This window comes from Geotrypetes seraphini, chromosome 3, assembly GCF_902459505.1.
Source record: "Geotrypetes seraphini chromosome 3, aGeoSer1.1, whole genome shotgun sequence".
In the NCBI taxonomy this organism is placed as follows: domain Eukaryota; kingdom Metazoa; phylum Chordata; class Amphibia; order Gymnophiona; family Dermophiidae; genus Geotrypetes; species Geotrypetes seraphini.
Genome location: NC_047086.1, coordinates 77,948,720 through 77,966,215, shown reverse-complemented (window position 1 = coordinate 77,966,215; position 17,496 = coordinate 77,948,720). Strand labels below are relative to the sequence as shown.

The window sequence follows — 17,496 nt, the reverse complement described above, 5'->3', positions numbered from 1 at the left end:
AAGACTTGATATAAAATAAGGTATGAGAAGCACAGAAATGCAAGGTTTTACAAAAACCATGAGAAGCACAAACCACAAGGAGGAAAATAAGACAACTGACGGAAATTATAAACAATCTATAAATATGATCAAATCAAATCATAATATAGAACTTTAAAATATATTTGTTTTCTTTCCTGTAAGACAAAAGAGGAAAAAGTAAAGGAAAATCCTATCTGGACCAATGAGGTCTTTTACAGAGGAGCGCTGCTTGGCACTTCATTTTTTGTAAAATCTCACCAATGTTTCTTGCATTGCACTTGTGCATGATTCTTATAGGAAGACTCCTATGTGGACCTTATGAAGCAAGAGAATATTCCCCAAAATTCTATAAATGGCACCCATAAGTAGACACATAATTGGTCTATGTGGTTAGAGAATAAGGTCAGTTTTGCAAGTAGCTTAATTTGCTGATTTCCACTTAACTGACGATAAGTATCAGTAATTAGTCTTAACAAGCTTAAATTGGCAATAGTTTGCAGTTATGCATGTAACTGTCTTATACCCCTATTCGATAAACCTAATTTTTATGGTGTGTAACTCCAAAGGAGACATGGACCTGGGAAGGGCATGGGCGGGGTAGGGACATGATAAAGTTACGACTGTCTTATTTTGGTCACACCATCAGTAGAGAGAGATCAATGGAGAAGGACATCATGTTTGGGAAGATCAAAAGAACCAGATGAAAAGAGCAACCTGCAATCAGATGGCTGGACACATTGAAAACAGCCACTGGGTTCCTTTAATAATACTAATGATAACTTTATTTTTGTATACCACAATACCACAAGCAGTTCAGAGCGGTTTACAGAGGAAGAGACTGTACACAGACAGTGATGTTACAGAGAAAGACTTTCAAATTACATTAGCAAGCCAAGAGTAGTCATGTATAACCGGAAGTATTTCAGAGATACAATAAGGCAGGAAAAGAGTCGGAGACCTTTATCAAAAAGAAAGGTTTTAATTGATTTCCTGAAGGTTTGGTAGGAGGGTGAATTTGAGATGAGGGTGATTAGACATTTATTCCATTTTCCTGCTTGGAATGACAGTGATCTATCAAGGAATCTCTTGTGGATACAGCCCTTCAAGGATGGGAAGGCAAACAGATAGGCATTATATGTGCAATTGGTCCTCTAAATTCAAAATGGTGCGACAGGTAGATTGGGAATGAACCTGTTATGGTTTTGAAGCAGAGGCAGGCAAATTTGAAGATGACCCTTGCCTCCATCGACAGCCAGTGTAGTTTTCTGTAATACGGGCTTTCATGATCTGACTTTTTGAGACCATAAAAGAGACGGATGGCAGCATTCTGAATGACTCTCAATCATTTGATGGTTTTCTTAAAGGATCCCAAGTATATAATATTGTAGTAATCTAAGATGCTTAAGATTAGAGATTGAACCAGTAGTCGAAAAGAGAGGATGTCAAAATAGTGTTTGATGGTACAAATTTTCCAAAGGGTGCAAAAGCATTTTTTACCTGAGCATTAGTATGGTCTTCAAAAGTCAGGCATCGGTCCAGGATGACTCCAAGGATTTTGATAGTGGAATTAATTGGGTAATTTAACCAGTTTAATTTCAAAGAGGTATTTGTTAACTTGTAGTTAGGACTTGCCAAGAAAATCTTGTTTTTTTCTGGGTTCAGAATTGAATTGTGTAGTCCATTGTTCTACCTTAGTGAGAATAGTTGAGGTGAATTGTTATGTCTCTTGTGTCAGTGAGGTTATGGGAATGATAATTGTAATGTCATCTGTGTATATATACGATTTCAATTTTAAGTCAGATAGCATATGTCCCAATGATGCCATGTAGACGTTGAATAGAGAAAGGGAGAGAGGGGAGCCCTGTGGAACTCCGCAGGGATTGCATCAGGATTTGGAAAAGGTTCCTTCGCTGAACCTGGTAAGTGCAACAATGTTATAGAATTCTGTCATTTGTACACCTGTCAGTGCTTACACCAGCCTATTAGCTGGTCTGAATCCTCATACTTAAAGTTCAGCATGGAAATGTCATTGCAGAATTTGTGCTAGCATGTGCCATTGAGGTGCCTAAATTTCAGGGCCATTTCTTGAATTTACCCCATTGAGTCAACCCAAGCAACAGTCCAGATTATGACATTTTAATGATTTATTTGTTTTGATTTTTATCAAAAGGGCAGAGATATGCCTGCAAAACCATCACGGCCTTCACAATATGCTTCAGGAAATGGCAACCCCGAAGGTATGAAAAAAATATTGGCTAATTTAAATTTAAGAAAAATAAACTGTAGCACTAAGATGTAAAATATTTCTGCTGCTATTCTTTTAGGAAATATAAGCACTTCAGATGGTTATTTATTAGGAGCAAATGGGGATCTCATTTTATTTCCTGCATCATCAAAGTTTTGAAATGTAACCCTTGCCAGTCTGTGGACCCTGTTTTTGCTGTGTAACAAACTGGGGGCACAGCTTTAGGGAGGTAGCATTGTGAATTGCAGGTTGGGGATGTCAGGTTCCAGTTCAAGGAGGCTGTTTACATCCCAATCTACTCACTACACTCTTTCACGTCCAATAAGTCGGTACAGGCCAAGGTTTATTGTGAAATGCAAGTTTTGCTGAAAGTCTCGAAGGGTCAGATAAATAACAAAGTAATTGGCATGGTGCAAACATTTAGAGTAAGACCAACACTTCTTCTGCTGTAGCTTCTGTGGTTCAGAAAACCATTCTCTCTTCCCCATGAGTAGTACCTTATGGAAAAAGATGCCAGACTCAGTTGTGATCCTGGTGCGTCACTTTATATAGAACCAAACCCTCTATTTCATAACTCAGGAATGCTATATGCCACTGCAAGAATTCTGACGGGCACCTCTAAATGTGCAAGTATTATTCTTTACATTGACCACTTTTCGAACAAAGAATCACTTTTAAGATTTTATGTCTGATTTTCAAGTCTATCAATGGTATGGTTTTGCCTACTTCTTTGTTACGAATTTGTCAGCCCCTACATGCTGTGTGATCTGCTGACAATATCCAACTTGAGGTATCTTCATTTCAAGTAATTTGGTTGGTGGTATATAGAAAGTCACTTTATAAGGTAGTTGGACCGAGCATGTCCAACTTTGGGTTAATTAGGAAAGAGTTTAAAACTATTTTGTTCTTCCAAGCCTATGATACTTGGTCTCTGTTATCATTATTTGATTATTGTGGTAAAGGAGATGAATCTATATCATAGATTTTGGTTTTTTGGTCCTAATGTGTGTTGCAATAAAACTTATATAATTAAAATTGTAACCTGCTGAGAACTTTGGATCAAATGGGAAATAAATATAATAAATAAATACTAAGCAGCAGTAAGCACTAACTCCTGCTTATCTTTGCTTAGAAATGACACTAACAGGCCATGGAACTACATGCCACCCGCAGGCTCAGCACATGCCACCCACACACTAAAAAACTTAGGCACCCTACTGGCACCTAAGTTAAGAAGGAAATGCCATTTTAAATAATATTTAAGTAAAAATTCAAAGCTCCTACTTACACCTAAACAAATAGTTCCAGAATCATGCCTGTTGGCACCTAACACCATTATAGGCGTGGCTAAAGCCAGAAATGGTGTTAGGCAAGGGCAGTGATTTACATCAAAGGTAGGTGCCAGAAATGTAGGCCTAGAAAATCTTGGCCTACATTTCCGGTGCTTATCTTTGCCAAAGGCGCGATTTTCTAAACAGTGCAGTCATGTGATTGACAAGCAATCAGTGGCTGCTTTTAAGGTGGCCATCGACAACACCACCATTTAGAGAATCTGGGCCTGTGTTCTTTTGGAGTCAGTCCATAAGCCCATAAAACTTGTTTTTTGTGCCTTCCCGATAATTATTTTTGTCATTATTTTACTTTACAGGCAGTCCCCAGGTTAAGAACGAGTTACGTTTTTAAAGCTGTTCTTCAGTCGGATTGTATGTAACTCAGAACTTGTAGATTATAACATTCTTGCTGCTTATCTCTGCTCCCAAAAAGGCTAACTGTCCTTACCAGTGTTCCCTCTAAAGTACAGCATGCAGAACCACACACTGTTCCTAATGTTGCCATGCATCATTCCTGAATCTGCTACAGAAGTATAGGAGTCTATGCTACTGAAAATACTGCTCAGTGAAATCAGATGAAGCCACAACCACGTTCTTAAATATGAGTCGTACTTAAGTCGAGCGTCTGTAACTCAGGGATTGACTGTATTTTCTTTTTTTCTACTTTCATTTTTGGGCCTTCTGACCCTACCAAGCCTGTTTTTAAGCTATGAGCATCGAGCCCTTTTTGGGTACAAATTTACTCAAGCTTCCCAGACCATTGAGTCCTTCAATCTTGCATTGGCGGTCTTCCCCCTCCATGTCAAAGCCTTCCAGTGGCTTTAAGTGGTGCACTTGGCACAACAGGACCATTTCAGTCACTGACCCATATAATTGGTGACTTCAGTGCCTTGGTCCTGTTCACCGTCCAGACTCTTGCCAGCGCTGTTCTACACTTCAGAAAGGTCTTATACAAAGTTACCTTTTAGATCATTTTGAACTAGTAGAAAACAGACGTCCTTCACGAAACACAACCTTATTTTATTTATTAAATAAAAAATTGTGTATACAAAAGATTTCTTAATAGAACTCTATCCTTTCAGGCAGGACTTTGGAACAAAATTTTTAGTGGTTTGATCTTAAATTATTCTTCTTACCAGGCCTTTAGAAGATAGTTAAAATTTTTTCTGTTTGATAAACATGTATAATCTAGATAAGTTAATAATTTCTTAATGTTATATTTTATATATAATATACTTTGTTCTGTGGTGTAAATTCGATGTGCTTTTACAGTTCTTACCTCTTATTGTAAACCGCACTGAACCGTGAGGTATTGCGGTATATAAATAAATGTAGTATTATTATTATAAAGGCTAGACAGCTCCAGTTTGAAAATTTTTTTGGATCGCCATTGGAAGCATTGAGGATGTATACTGCCTCTGATGCCATTACACAAAGATCAACTTCAGCATCGAAGCTGGTACCAACATCAACACCTTGGTCAACATCTGTGTCCTCACTGCCACCACCATTGGGAACACATGGTAAAAAGGTGAAGAAGTATAAGCATGCTTCTCCTTCCAGGCTTGCATCAAAGTTGTTTCAAGTGTCCATACCATCGACACATTCCAAGCATTAGCATACATACTTACACACTCTCCATCTTTACAAGTGATATCTTCTCGAAGGCATGCCTCATCATCGAGATCACCAAAGCCTAGACACCCTTCTGTACTGATGACATCCACAGTACTGATGCCCTCTCTTCAGGAGCAGATAAGAAAGCTCGTACAAAGGGAGTTGAGTAGCATGCTGCAAACCCAGGCAGCTCAAGTCCATACTGCAACACAACCAGTACCGGCCCAGTCTGAGCAGCATTCTAAGTGGTCCTCAAGAGCCAGGTCTTGTACTCCTCATCGGCATCACACATGGTCGAGGAGAGAAACATCATCTAGGCATCAAAGTACTGCTCATTTTACATTTGATTGATGTCATAGAGCATTCAGAAGTACCTCTTGATGTGCTCCTTGATATGGGGATAGTCGATACTCATCCCCACTTCGATGTCTGTCTCAACATTCCCCATCTCCAAGACAAGGCATCAAAGAGTATGACTCTGACTTGTCTAATCTTTCTTCCTCTGAATGTCCAGAGCTCTTGGCTGAGGAATCATATGAGATCTCTTCATACCCATCTTCTCCACCATCTCACAGAGAGTGTTTCATTTACAAAATTTATCCAGTAGATGGGTCAATCTCTGCCAATCAAGATGGAATCAGTCTGAACCCAGGGAAGAACTCTTTGATGCATTGGACTACAAACAATTACCAAGATTGTCTAAAGCTCCCTTTTCACAATATGATGAAGAGTACTATGTTTAAGGATTGGGAAGCACCACTGTTGATTCCTGTCGCCCAATGAAGTTGGATTCTTTATATAGGGTTAAATCATGCCCGGGATTTGACAAACTGCAGCTCTAGCATCAATTACTCCTGGTAGAGTCTACATTGAAAAAATCTAGCAGCTTCAGAACCTACGCTTGCACCCCTCCAGGCAGAGAGGAGAGGACATTGGACATTGAGTTTCAAAACTCAATGCTGACTAGCAGGATTTTGAGTTACAATTTTTATTTTTTTTTTTTTATTATTTATTTATAAATTTTCAATATAACAATCAAGTATAAACTTGTACAGAAAAGCAAAATTTCAAGAGGCAAATAAAATTTTTAACATAATATAACACAAGAAATAATTATATCTTTAATCTCACTCAAGTCCTCTATTTTGGATCCAAGATTAAAAATAAACGGAATTAAGGTAATCAATTAAGGAAGAAAAAACAGTTATAGGTAAAACTGTGCTAACAGTCGTCTATCTTATCCATCTTGAGCTTTCTCCAGTCTTGACAGTGATAGGAATGTTGTCAGTTGAGACGGTTCAAAGAAAACAAATTTATGCAACTTATAATAGACTATGCATTTACAAGGATACCGAAGGAAAAAAGTTGCACCCAGGGCTATAACTGCTGGTCTCATTAGAAGAAATTCTTTTCTCCGCTTCTGTGTATCTCTGGCCAAATCAGGAAACATTTGAACTTTCAGTCCCAAAAATTCTTTATGTTTATTTTTAAAGAATAATTTCAGTAACCATGTTTTATCCATTGTAAGAGCTACTGAAAGAAGCAAAGTTGCCGGTATGGCTACTTCCCTGTCTGAAGATTCCAATAAGGCTGTAACGTCCAAAGGCTCTTGATTTGCTTCTTTAATGTCTTTAACAGGAAGGTAATACACCTGAGTAAGAGGTGGTATAGAAGATTCAGAAATTCCCAATATTTCCGTCAGATAGCGAGTAATCATTTCTCTAGGAGTTACTGTTATAATCTTAGGAAAATTAATTAATCTAAGATTGTTACTTCTTGTAGAATTTTCAAGTGACTCAAGTTTCCTTCTTAAGTTTGTATTATCTTTGATTAAAGCTTCCTGTATTACTCTTTGAGAGTTAATATTCTGTTGTTGATTTTCTATCTGCAATTTATTTTCATTGGTAATTTTTCATGTTTCTAGAATATCCTTATCATACAATTTAAACCGTTCTTCCACTTGGTTTAATTGGGACGCTATAGTTTTAGGAATAGTAACTACCAGGTCCCACAGAGCATCCAGAGTTACCTCCTGGGGTTTAATTATCTGAGGCAATTGAAAATGTAAAGTCTTATGCTCACCCACTGGCAAGTCTTCCAATGTCTGTCCGGACTGGTTTAATCCATCTCCCGCTGTTGAAATGACCTCGAATTCCTTGTTCAGGTTTCCTGAAGAAATCTGGGAAACCGAATCTCTGTCCCCCGGACTGATCTCCACAGCCTCCAGAGGAGGAAACACTCCGATTCCCGGAAGTTCCCCCTCCCTCGGGGAGCTAGCCGTTCGTGGATGCGGGGGAGGTGCTCGATTGTCAGGGCTAAAGGTCGTTTCAAGCCCCAAGGAGGTCTGCTGCGCGCCGTTTTCCTGCAGCGTCTCCAGCGGGGGTAGCCCTGTTCCTGCCGACGTAGTCTGCATGCGCCGGATGATTTCTTCGATGTTGCCTAACACGGAGGTCTCGGGGCGCCGCGAGGCCCCAGCGGTGCTTCTTCCTCTCCGTTTAGGCATCTCAAAGGTAGGAAATCGTATTTGTATATAGAAAAAAAATCCAATTTGAAGAAAACTATCGGGAGCTTTCGCACAGCGTCCCTATACCGTCGCCATCTTGGATCGAGTTACAATTTTTATATGACTTTTTTTAGTCATATATTGGAAATTAAATAATTTCCAATATATTACCATTGACCCTCAGGAAACTTTGCTCACTTCCATCTCAGAAAACCTCAATGGACAATTTTTGACTAAGTGGTCTCAGGCCACAAATCAGCTATCCCAGAAGCTGCAAGTTACCTCAGAATTTCCATCAGTCCATTTAGTGGTGGCTAACACTGACAAATTTGTCCAGAGGCTTGCTCTTCTACAATCTGCCTCATCAGAAAATATTGACAATGGATGCTTCCATGTTTGGGTGGGGTGCTCACCTTGATGGCCTCCACACTCAAGGCAGCTGGAATATTCAAGAAAGATATCTCCACATCAATCTCCTTGAACTTCGAGCAATCCACAATGCTCTCCATACCTTCCAAGATCACCTTCTCAAATCAAGTAGTACTGATCTAAACAACTAAGTAGCCATGTACTATGTGAACAAACAAGGAAGGACAGGGTCTCACTCACCTTGTATAAAAGCAATACAGATTTGGACCTGGGTGATTCCAAGCAATATAATTCTCAAAACTGTTTATCTAGCAGGAAAACAAAATATTCTGGCAGACAAGCTAAGCAGATTCCTTCAACCTCATGAGTGGTCACTCAGCTCGACTACTTTAAGTCAGATATTCTCTCATTGGGGAACTCCAGAGATAGATCTCTTTGCTTCTCCAAACAATCACAAACTTCCTGTCTTCTATTCCAGAATAAATGCTCCCAATCAACTAGATTCATACGCTTTCTTGCTAGGCTGGACAGTCAAGTTTCTCTATGCATTCCCTCCAATTTTTCTAATCAGGAGAACTCTATTCAAGCTCTGACAAGAGCCAGCCATTATGATCTTCATAGCTCTTTGGTGGCTGAGACAACCCTTGTTTCCGCCTCCTCTTCAACTCAGTGTATGAGAACTCATTCCACTACAAATCTTTCCAACCATGTTAACACAGAACAAGGAGTATCTTCTCCATCCCAGTCTCCATTCATTAAGTCTCACAGTGTGGTATCTCTCTCCAACTGAGTAGATATATTTGCCCTATCTGCACCAGTATCAGCTGACCCCGCCCCCAAAGCCTGCACATGCCTACACATGATACAAATATTAGTTTGGCTTGCGGTGCAAGTCAAAGAAGCAAGCACAAGGAGCAGGTAAGGCCAATCCATTGACTTCACGATGTTCGCGTATGCTGATGACATGCAATTGATACATCCCATTGATCTGAATAACTCTGACGAGATATCTATCATTAACCAAAAACTTGAAAAAATTAAATTCTGGCTAGATTCTAACATGTTGTCCCTAAACATTGATAAATCAAAATTAATGATCTTTCCAATCAAAGAAGGATTCTCTTTACAGGCTCCCTTAAAATTTAACTCTCTACCCATCAGAATAGTTCCTTCTTTAAAACTACTAGGAGTCACATTTGATACTAAATTCACCTATTACCTCCACATCAGTACTGTTGTTCAACGTTGCTTTCACCATTAGATTTCTTTCCAAACTACTAGAACCTGCCTCTCTGAATATCTTGATTCATTCGCTCGTTATCTCTTGTATAAATTATTGTAATGCCCTCTTTAAAGGCATAAGAAAAAAAGAAATATTTTTCCTTCAAATAATACAAAATACGGCAGTAAAACTTATATTTGGTGCAAAAAATATGATCATGTCACCCCCCTCTTACACAAAGCTCACTGGTTGCTGGTAGAACATAGAATTAGCTATAAAATTCTCCTTCTAACATTCAAAACCCATTTAAGGAGTCAACCTGAGTTCAACAGATTATTCATTCCTTATACTCCAGCTAAATCTCTTCGTTCCATGACCCAACATCTAACTATTCCATCCCTAAAACATATCAACACCATGAGATCAAACATTTTTTTAGTGATGGCACCCTCCCTTTGGAATTCCATACTGAATTATTTGCGTGAAGAAACTTCCCTAGGTCACTTCAAGGCAATGCTAAAAACATTTTTATTCCTTGATGCTTATGATTCATAATGGCCCTTGTATGGGCTAAGACACACTGTTTATCTGCAGTTTTACCCTATCCTCTTGTACTTCCCATATTTGTCTTCTTTTCTTTGCATTTTGTATTTCCTACCCTCTTTCCTCTTGTTTTCATTTTGTCTGTAATGTATTCTTTGTTTTTACTAATTCTCCCTAATTGATTATATGTAAAGTATTGTAATGTTTTTAACCTTGTTCTATGTTTGTTGAATGTTATAAAAATGTTATTATTATTGTACACTCTTAGAAATATGATTAAGCGGTATAAGAAATTCTAAATAAACTTGGATCATAGAAGCTTCCAGGAAACCTTCCAAGCAGTGTTGCTACTACTTTAAGTGGAGTCGTTTCACACTCTGGTGTCGCTAACAATCATTACTTTCATACACATGACCTCTGTCATCTGACTTTCTCCTACAGCTGTCCAACTGTAATCTTAAAACAACTTCAGTAAGAGTACATTTCAGTGCTATTAATGCTTTTCATACACCACTGGATAACAGAGACTCAACTCTCTAATCCAAATCTGCCATAAAGTATCCACTCTCCAATGCATCACCACACGCCAGATTCATGAAGGGACTTTTTCATACCAAACCTCTAATCAAATTTCCTCAAGTTGCTTGGGATCTTAATATAATATTTTCAAATTTGATGAAGCCTCCGTTTGAACTGCTTGCTTCTTCCACTCTCAAACATCTCACCTGGAAAGTAGTTTTCTTAATCTATATCACATCTGCATGCCGAGTCGGTGAACTTCAAGGGCTTGTCAGATCCTCCTTGTATAACATTCTACCATGATAGAGTACTCCTTCGCACACATCCCAAGTTCCTCCCAAAAGTCGTCTCAGAATTTCATTTGAAACAGTCTATAGTTTAAGCTGTCTTTTTTTTTTCTAAGACTGCAGTCTCACCCTGGAGAAGCTGCACTCCACACATTGGACTGTAAATGTGCACTGCTTACTACCTGGATTGAACCAAGCCTCACAGAACTTTCACTCAGCCATTCCTGTCATTTGATCTTAACAGACTTGGAACTCCTGTCACCAAGAGAACCATATCCACATGGCTGGCAGACTGTATCACTTTTTGCCATGCTTGGGTTCAACTGCCACTGAAAGGTCGTGTCACAACTCATAAAGTTAGAGCAGTGGCAACTTCAATAGCTTATCTATGTTCTACTCCCACTGAGGACATTTGTAAAGCAGCCACCTGGTCCTCAATTCATACATTCACATCCCACTACTGTTTGGAGAATCATTCCAGATGGGATAGTAGTTTCGGCCAAGCAGTTCTATAAAATTTATTCCCTGTGTAGATGTCAACTACCCTCCAACCCTTTTGGTTTCAACTAGGGAGTCCCACATGTGAGATATGATGCCTGCCTGACCTGGGATAAAGCATAGTTACTTACTCACCTATAACGGGTGTAATCCAGGGACAGCAAGCAGATATTCTCACAACCCTCCCATCTCCCCTTGTTGGCGTCTTAGCTTTTTTACTGAACTGAGGGCTCTGTGAGCTGGCATTCAGCTGGAAGGCACCAACAAATGCACGGTACGGGCAGTCTTGAGACCTTCAAAAGATTTAAAGTGACAGTATACTTTTTGCACCATCCGTACCAGGCTCCGTGGATGTTGTCACCCACATGTGAGAATATCTGCCTGCTGTCCCTGGATAACACCTGTCACAGATAATTAACTATGCTTTTATTTAGCCTGGGGTTTGTGTTTGGGTGTGGAGAGTAGGTATGCCCTGTGCTAATCAGTTTGCACATGGGCATTGGCACACGCTGACCAATTAGTGCTAGATTAATTTAGGAGCCCTTACCACCTTCAAAATAGGTAACGGTAAGGGCTTAACACGCTAATGGCAACATACTAATTTCAAAATCAGTGCACGGCCATTAATAGGGAAAGCCAAATTGTGACCATTTTAGAACCATGCTAAAAAATGGCCTCAGTGTGTGGGTAACTCATGTGCTAAAAATAGCACAGGCCACTTTTTAGCACCACTTAGTAAAAGGGCCCCAAAACTTTGGTATTGTAGTCACACATTCCTTGATTGTAATATCTCTATTTTTGTAGGTCAAACAAATACAAATAAGCTTTATCCAGAGCTTCCAGATTTCTCCAGTGTAGGTAAGTATAGAATTTTTTATTAGCAAAATGAAAAATACATTCTTGCCATTGTCTCCCACTGTCAAGAAATATATAAAGCTTACTGTTTCTCTTAAATGTAGATCTTCAATTTTTTATACATAAGAAGTAGTTTTGGAAAATGAGATAACTATCACTAGTGTTAGAAAAGGACTTGAATTGTTTCTTTGAGAGAAACAGTTCTTAAGCAAATTTTTGTCTTCCTGCAAATTTTAAGATTAGATATCGCAATGAAAACTTTACAATTTTTTTTTACTATAAGCTACTTAGTAAAGGGTAGTTAAGATATAATGAAAGCCAGGTTTTTACTACACCATAGTTTACTGCAGGAGATAATAACCATTTTATAAGGCTGATGTTTGAATTATTCTTGCTGTATACTGCCTTGGGTGAATATCTTCAAAAAAGTGACAAATTCTAATACATAAAATAATAAATGGAATTAGACACCCAACTTTATGCATGAACTGAAAAGTAATCCATTCACAGCAAGAAGTGAAGTGAAAATGTAGTCTAACAGTGTTATTGGCCCAGGCATGTAACACAGTCCCAGTATTAACTGTTACACTGACCACTAGCTGGGGCGATGCAGCTTCTTTGTGATTCTACTGATCACAATTTTTTAAATGGATTACAACAGAACATTGATATTTCAAATATCAATGAACAGTAGAAACTGACAATTAACTAATGCTAACAAGGAACTTAGGGCCCCCTGTTACTTAGCTGTGTTAAACAACTAGCCCGTGCTACTGTCAACTTTGCCAAAATGGAGACCTGTGCCATAAAAATGACACATTAGCTGCCTGATGGGCAGGAATGTTCTGGATCTGGACAGGACAGGCAGAGATAGAGCAAGCAGTGATGATAGTGCATGGGTCATTATCATGCACTAGCTGTTCTGACTGCCGATAGTGCAGCTGAAATTACCACTAAGAGGAGGTGGTAAGTACAGTTGTGTTAACCAGCAGTCCAGTAGGGCAGCTTACTGTCACAAGAGGTGTGGTAGCTCTAGTCCCCAATCCCTACCCAGCCTCTGATTCCCCTCCTGCACAAAACCCGCACCCTCTGATCCAACTGTGACCTCCTCAGTCAATGGAGTTAGCACCAAATCTTAGCCATGACCCCCCAGGAAAATGTCCACCCTTTCTCCCACCCCTAATCTCCACAGATGTTACCTGGGGGTCAGAATTGGTGGTGCCATGGGACCAGGTTGGCAGCAATACTCCTGTGCTGCTGCTTGGGTTGGCACCAGATTCCAAAATGGCACAATGAGCCTCTACCGCTTGGGGTCATTGCGCCAATCAGGGCAGCAGTGGACAAGAATCACCACTGCCTGGCCCTGCTGCACTACCAGTTCCGACTACTGGGAAAGGTTTGCTGTCAGAGGAGCAGGGCTGTTAATTCTATTGGAGGTCAGAGCCCTGATTCAGGGGTTAGTCCATGTACTGGAGGTGTTGAAGTTGATCAGAGGATATAGGGATTTGTGCAGGATTGGATCAGGGTATAGGATTGGCACGGATAAGAATCACAAAGGGGCTGCACTTCCCCAGTTGGCTGTCAGTGTAACAGTTAACACTGGGACTGTTACATGCCTGGCTCAATATCACAGAGGGCACCCATTATTGGCACTGCCATGTAACGCAGTGGCCCTGCATTGTCTGCCCTTGTGCATGTCTCCTGCATTTACTGCACAGCCTTTGCACTTAACTGCAAAATAATTTTTGTGTTAACCATGTGGTAAGTTCAAAACTGCTTGGTAAAAGTAAGTAAAAAAAACCTGCTTACAGAAATAAAAATAAAAATTGATGTTGCTAATTATCTGGGTTTTTCTTTTTTATTTAGGGAGTTCCAAGAATGAAGTTGTAACTGCAACAGCACTTTATGCTTTTGAAGGTCAACAGCCAGGTGATCTGAATTTCAAGGCTGGAGACAAGATCACTATAACAAGAAAAACGGATTCACAGTTTGACTGGTGGGAAGGAAGGGTACGAGGGGAAACTGGTATTTTCCCTGCCAATTATGTTAGCCTAAATGAACACTGAACTGTTTATAGAAGTTGTTTTTATAACTATGAACTTCATGTGATCAGAGATATAGGTTAGTTATTCTAGCCACATGTAGTAAAAGGATATTAAAATTATATGTATATTTAATGTAATGTTACTACACAATATATAAATACGAGTATATACAAAAACTATCAAGTAATCAACTTTTATTCTTTGTATAGTAAATAGGTAATTGAATATAAGAAGTTACATATTTTTAAAATTAGTTTTGAGTATAGAGTGTTTAGATAGAAGAACCATAAATAAAATTGTATCTTTAAAAAACTGAAGAAATTTTGAGGAACAAAAATTGTTTGTTTTTTTAATACCTATCTTTTAGTTTAGTAATGACTTCTTATTGGAACAGCATGAATATATCCTTTTCAGGTTCAGCACTGGAATATTTCGTTTTTCAACGATGTGGAAGAGCATAGGGTTAAACACTACATTGCTTCATCTAAAAATCACTTTGGTTTCTGGGTAACAAATAGTATGAAAAACCTGAATACCAACTGTCAAAAGGAGTTTGTTCAGATCATGGTAAAAATAATTATTTTCATGGCAAAAATTATTTGGTGTATGCATGAAGGGGAGTTACTATTAACTTTTCATAGAACCCTCCACTCTATATACAAACATGCCCACAAATATCAGCTTACCAAAATGCAGGAAGGGGTACTCACAGGACATCTTTGTGGTGGAGAAGTGTCGCTCTTGCTTGACATCTTAACATCGGCTCCCTGTTCATCTAGGGATTATGTGCTTCAGTTCGCTGATTCTGCTCTGGTACCAGGAAGGATGACCCAGTGACATCATTGAGGGCCTGTAACTTTCTTTGAAAAAGCAGACGCCACTGTGAATGGAGGTGGTACTCACAGGGTATCTTTGTGGCAGAGAAGTGTCGCTCTTGATTGACATCTTAACATCGGCTCCCTGTTCATCTATGGATTATGTGCTTCAGTTCACTGATTCTACTCTGGCACCAGGAAGGCAGCCCAGTGCCTTAAGGTGCCTTGGGAGCCATGAGGCGATGGGAATCCTTCAAGATATTGTTTTCTTCTATGGAAAGACATAAGGTAAAAATGAAGGTTTCTATTCCTGTTGTTTTGGATCCTATGGACTGTCATTTAATTATTTCTGGTTTAACTTCTCCACATGATATTCGAGCACTTTCAGGTGCTCCTTTTAGTCCTCTGACCTGAACGCCTCTGCTCCTTCCGGAACTTTCGAGTGGACTGGGTTCTGATATTGGTCTTAAATCTCTCTCCTCTGGTAGTTTGTTGAGCCCAAAAAATCAGTGTAACATTGTGTCTACCTACAGCTTGCCACCTCTTTCCCTCACCCCTTCCAGTATCTCACTAAATCTATCTTCTTCTCCCAATCCAGCACATGCTCTTTCTTTATCCCCTCCTTCCATCCAGTATGTGATCTCTCTCTCCTCTCCACTTCCTTCCAGAGTCTACTCCCCTCTCTATCATCTCCCATTCAGTGTCTGTTCCCCTCTCCCCTCCCATCTAGCATCTGCTCCCCTTTCTCTCAACCCCACTTCCTTCTAGAGTCTGCTCCCCTCTCTCTCCACTTTGAGCTTCTGTTCCCCACCCCCCTCTCTCTCTCTCTCTCTCTCCCCTTCCAACCAGCATCTGCTCCCCTTTCTCTCCGACCCACTTCCTTCTAGCGTCTGCTCCCTCTCTACTTTCAGTGTCTTCCCCTCTCTCCTTCCAACCAGCGTCTGCTTCCCTTTGTCTCCTCCCACTTCCTTCTAGCATCTGCTCCCTCTCTCCACTTTCAGTGTCTCTTCCCCTCTCTCTCTCTCTCCCCTCCCAAAAAACATCTTCTCCCCTCCCCACTTCCATGCAGTGTCTGCTCCTCCCTCTCTCTCCACTTTTCTTCAGAGTCTGCTCTCCTCTCTCTCCCTTTCAGCATCTATTACCCTTCCCCCTCTCACTCCATTTCCCTTCAGCATCACTGAACCTCTTCCCCTCGTCATGCCACCTTTCTCCCTTCCCCTCACCTTCGTGGATGCTCTTCAGAGTTTTCTGTTTCTGAGTGTCCGGATGCGGCAACATTTTCACAAGCCCTGCGCGACTGCCCCAAAGCTTCTCCTCTGACACAAGGCACCCAGACAGAAACAGGAAGTGTGTCAGAGGAGAAGCATTGGGGCAGTCGCGCAGGACTTGTGAGAATGTTGCCGCGTCCAGACACTCAGAAGCAGAAAACTTTGAAGCACACCCGTGAAGTTGAGGGGAAGAGATGCCCATTGCCAACAGTTCTCTAGTGGCCTGGCTGTCAGATGGCTGTGGACCGCAGATTGGGGGTTGGGGACCCCTGGCTTAAGGGATGACTTTCAATGTTGCTGCAAAATTGATTTCAGGTACATAGCAAAGATAGCTATAAACTGTTGGCCTGCTTTGGAGTTTTGCCCTCCCTGCTCTACCACATAGACTGACTGGGCTTAATTTATTATTTTTCTTGTCTTTACTTTAGTTTGTTTTTTTTCTGTTGGGATTTATTTAATCTTTTGTCTTCCTGTCTTTCCCCCTCCTTTACTAACGCAGAGCGCGGGTTTTAGTGTCAGCAGCGGTAGTAACTGGTTCGACACTCAATGGCATTCTATGAGCATCGGAGCAGTTACCGCCGCTGCCGGTGCTAAAATCCGCGCTACGCATTAGTAAAGGAGGGGGGTTATTTTTTATTCTTATTTTATTTCACTAGATATGTATATATTTATAATACTGTTAATTTTTCTCTATTTCCATAGGCACTTTGACTTAGAATGTGAGCCCATCTGGGACGGCGAGGGAAGTTTTTCTTAATGTGCCTTAAATTGTTGCAACTTACATAAATTGTAATCCACTCAGAACTGTGGATGTAGCAGAATATAAATTCTTTAAATAAATATAAAGTATTGAGAAGACTTTTTGAGCTTGACAGATTTGTTTATGTTAAAATGTATAAACTGCCATAAACCAAGGCGGTTTCCAATAAAACATACACAATAAATATTACATACAAAACACAAAATGAAAATAAACTTACCTGCATGGTTCCCAATCCCTTCCCATACTAAGCTGTGAGCAGCTCACATAAATGCGGTTACAAAAAGCTGAGTTTTCAACATCATCTTAAATTTCATCCACTCGGCACATAAATGCAACTGACCAGGAAGAGCATTCCAAATCTTCACCCCTGCTATTGAGAGCATCGATGCTCCTTCATTAACATAATGTATCTTCATCCATCTACTCACTGACAGCAACATATCTGAACATGGATTTAGTTTTTTGGGAGGTTTCGAGTAAATTACTACTATTGGAATTGGATTGAATTATCCGTCGTTAGTAAAATATTGCCATATCTAGCTGTACTACATAAATAGCACAACCCTCTCTTTTCTGCAGCAGCTCAAGGGTAGAT

At 40.0% G+C, this 17,496-nt stretch overlaps 1 protein-coding gene across 3 annotated transcripts in view; it reads left to right on the top strand.

The window, feature by feature from the left end:
- SH3YL1 (SH3 and SYLF domain containing 1) overlaps nucleotides 1-16,995 on the top strand; it is a 63,870-nt gene extending 46,875 nt beyond the window's left edge. The window contains exons 8-12 of one of the 3 annotated variants that reach the window (XR_004538778.1): nucleotides 2,192-2,258; nucleotides 11,960-12,013; nucleotides 13,877-14,019; nucleotides 14,835-15,158; nucleotides 16,841-16,995. Coding sequence is in view for 2 of the 3 variants with exons in the window: in XM_033937556.1 (XP_033793447.1) it covers nucleotides 2,192-2,258; nucleotides 11,960-12,013; nucleotides 13,877-14,076 (321 nt within the window). In the remaining variant the exon portion in view is untranslated. The other 2 variants (XM_033937558.1, XM_033937556.1) reach the window with 2 other exon arrangements.
- The last annotated feature ends 501 nt before the right edge of the window (nucleotides 16,996-17,496 follow it).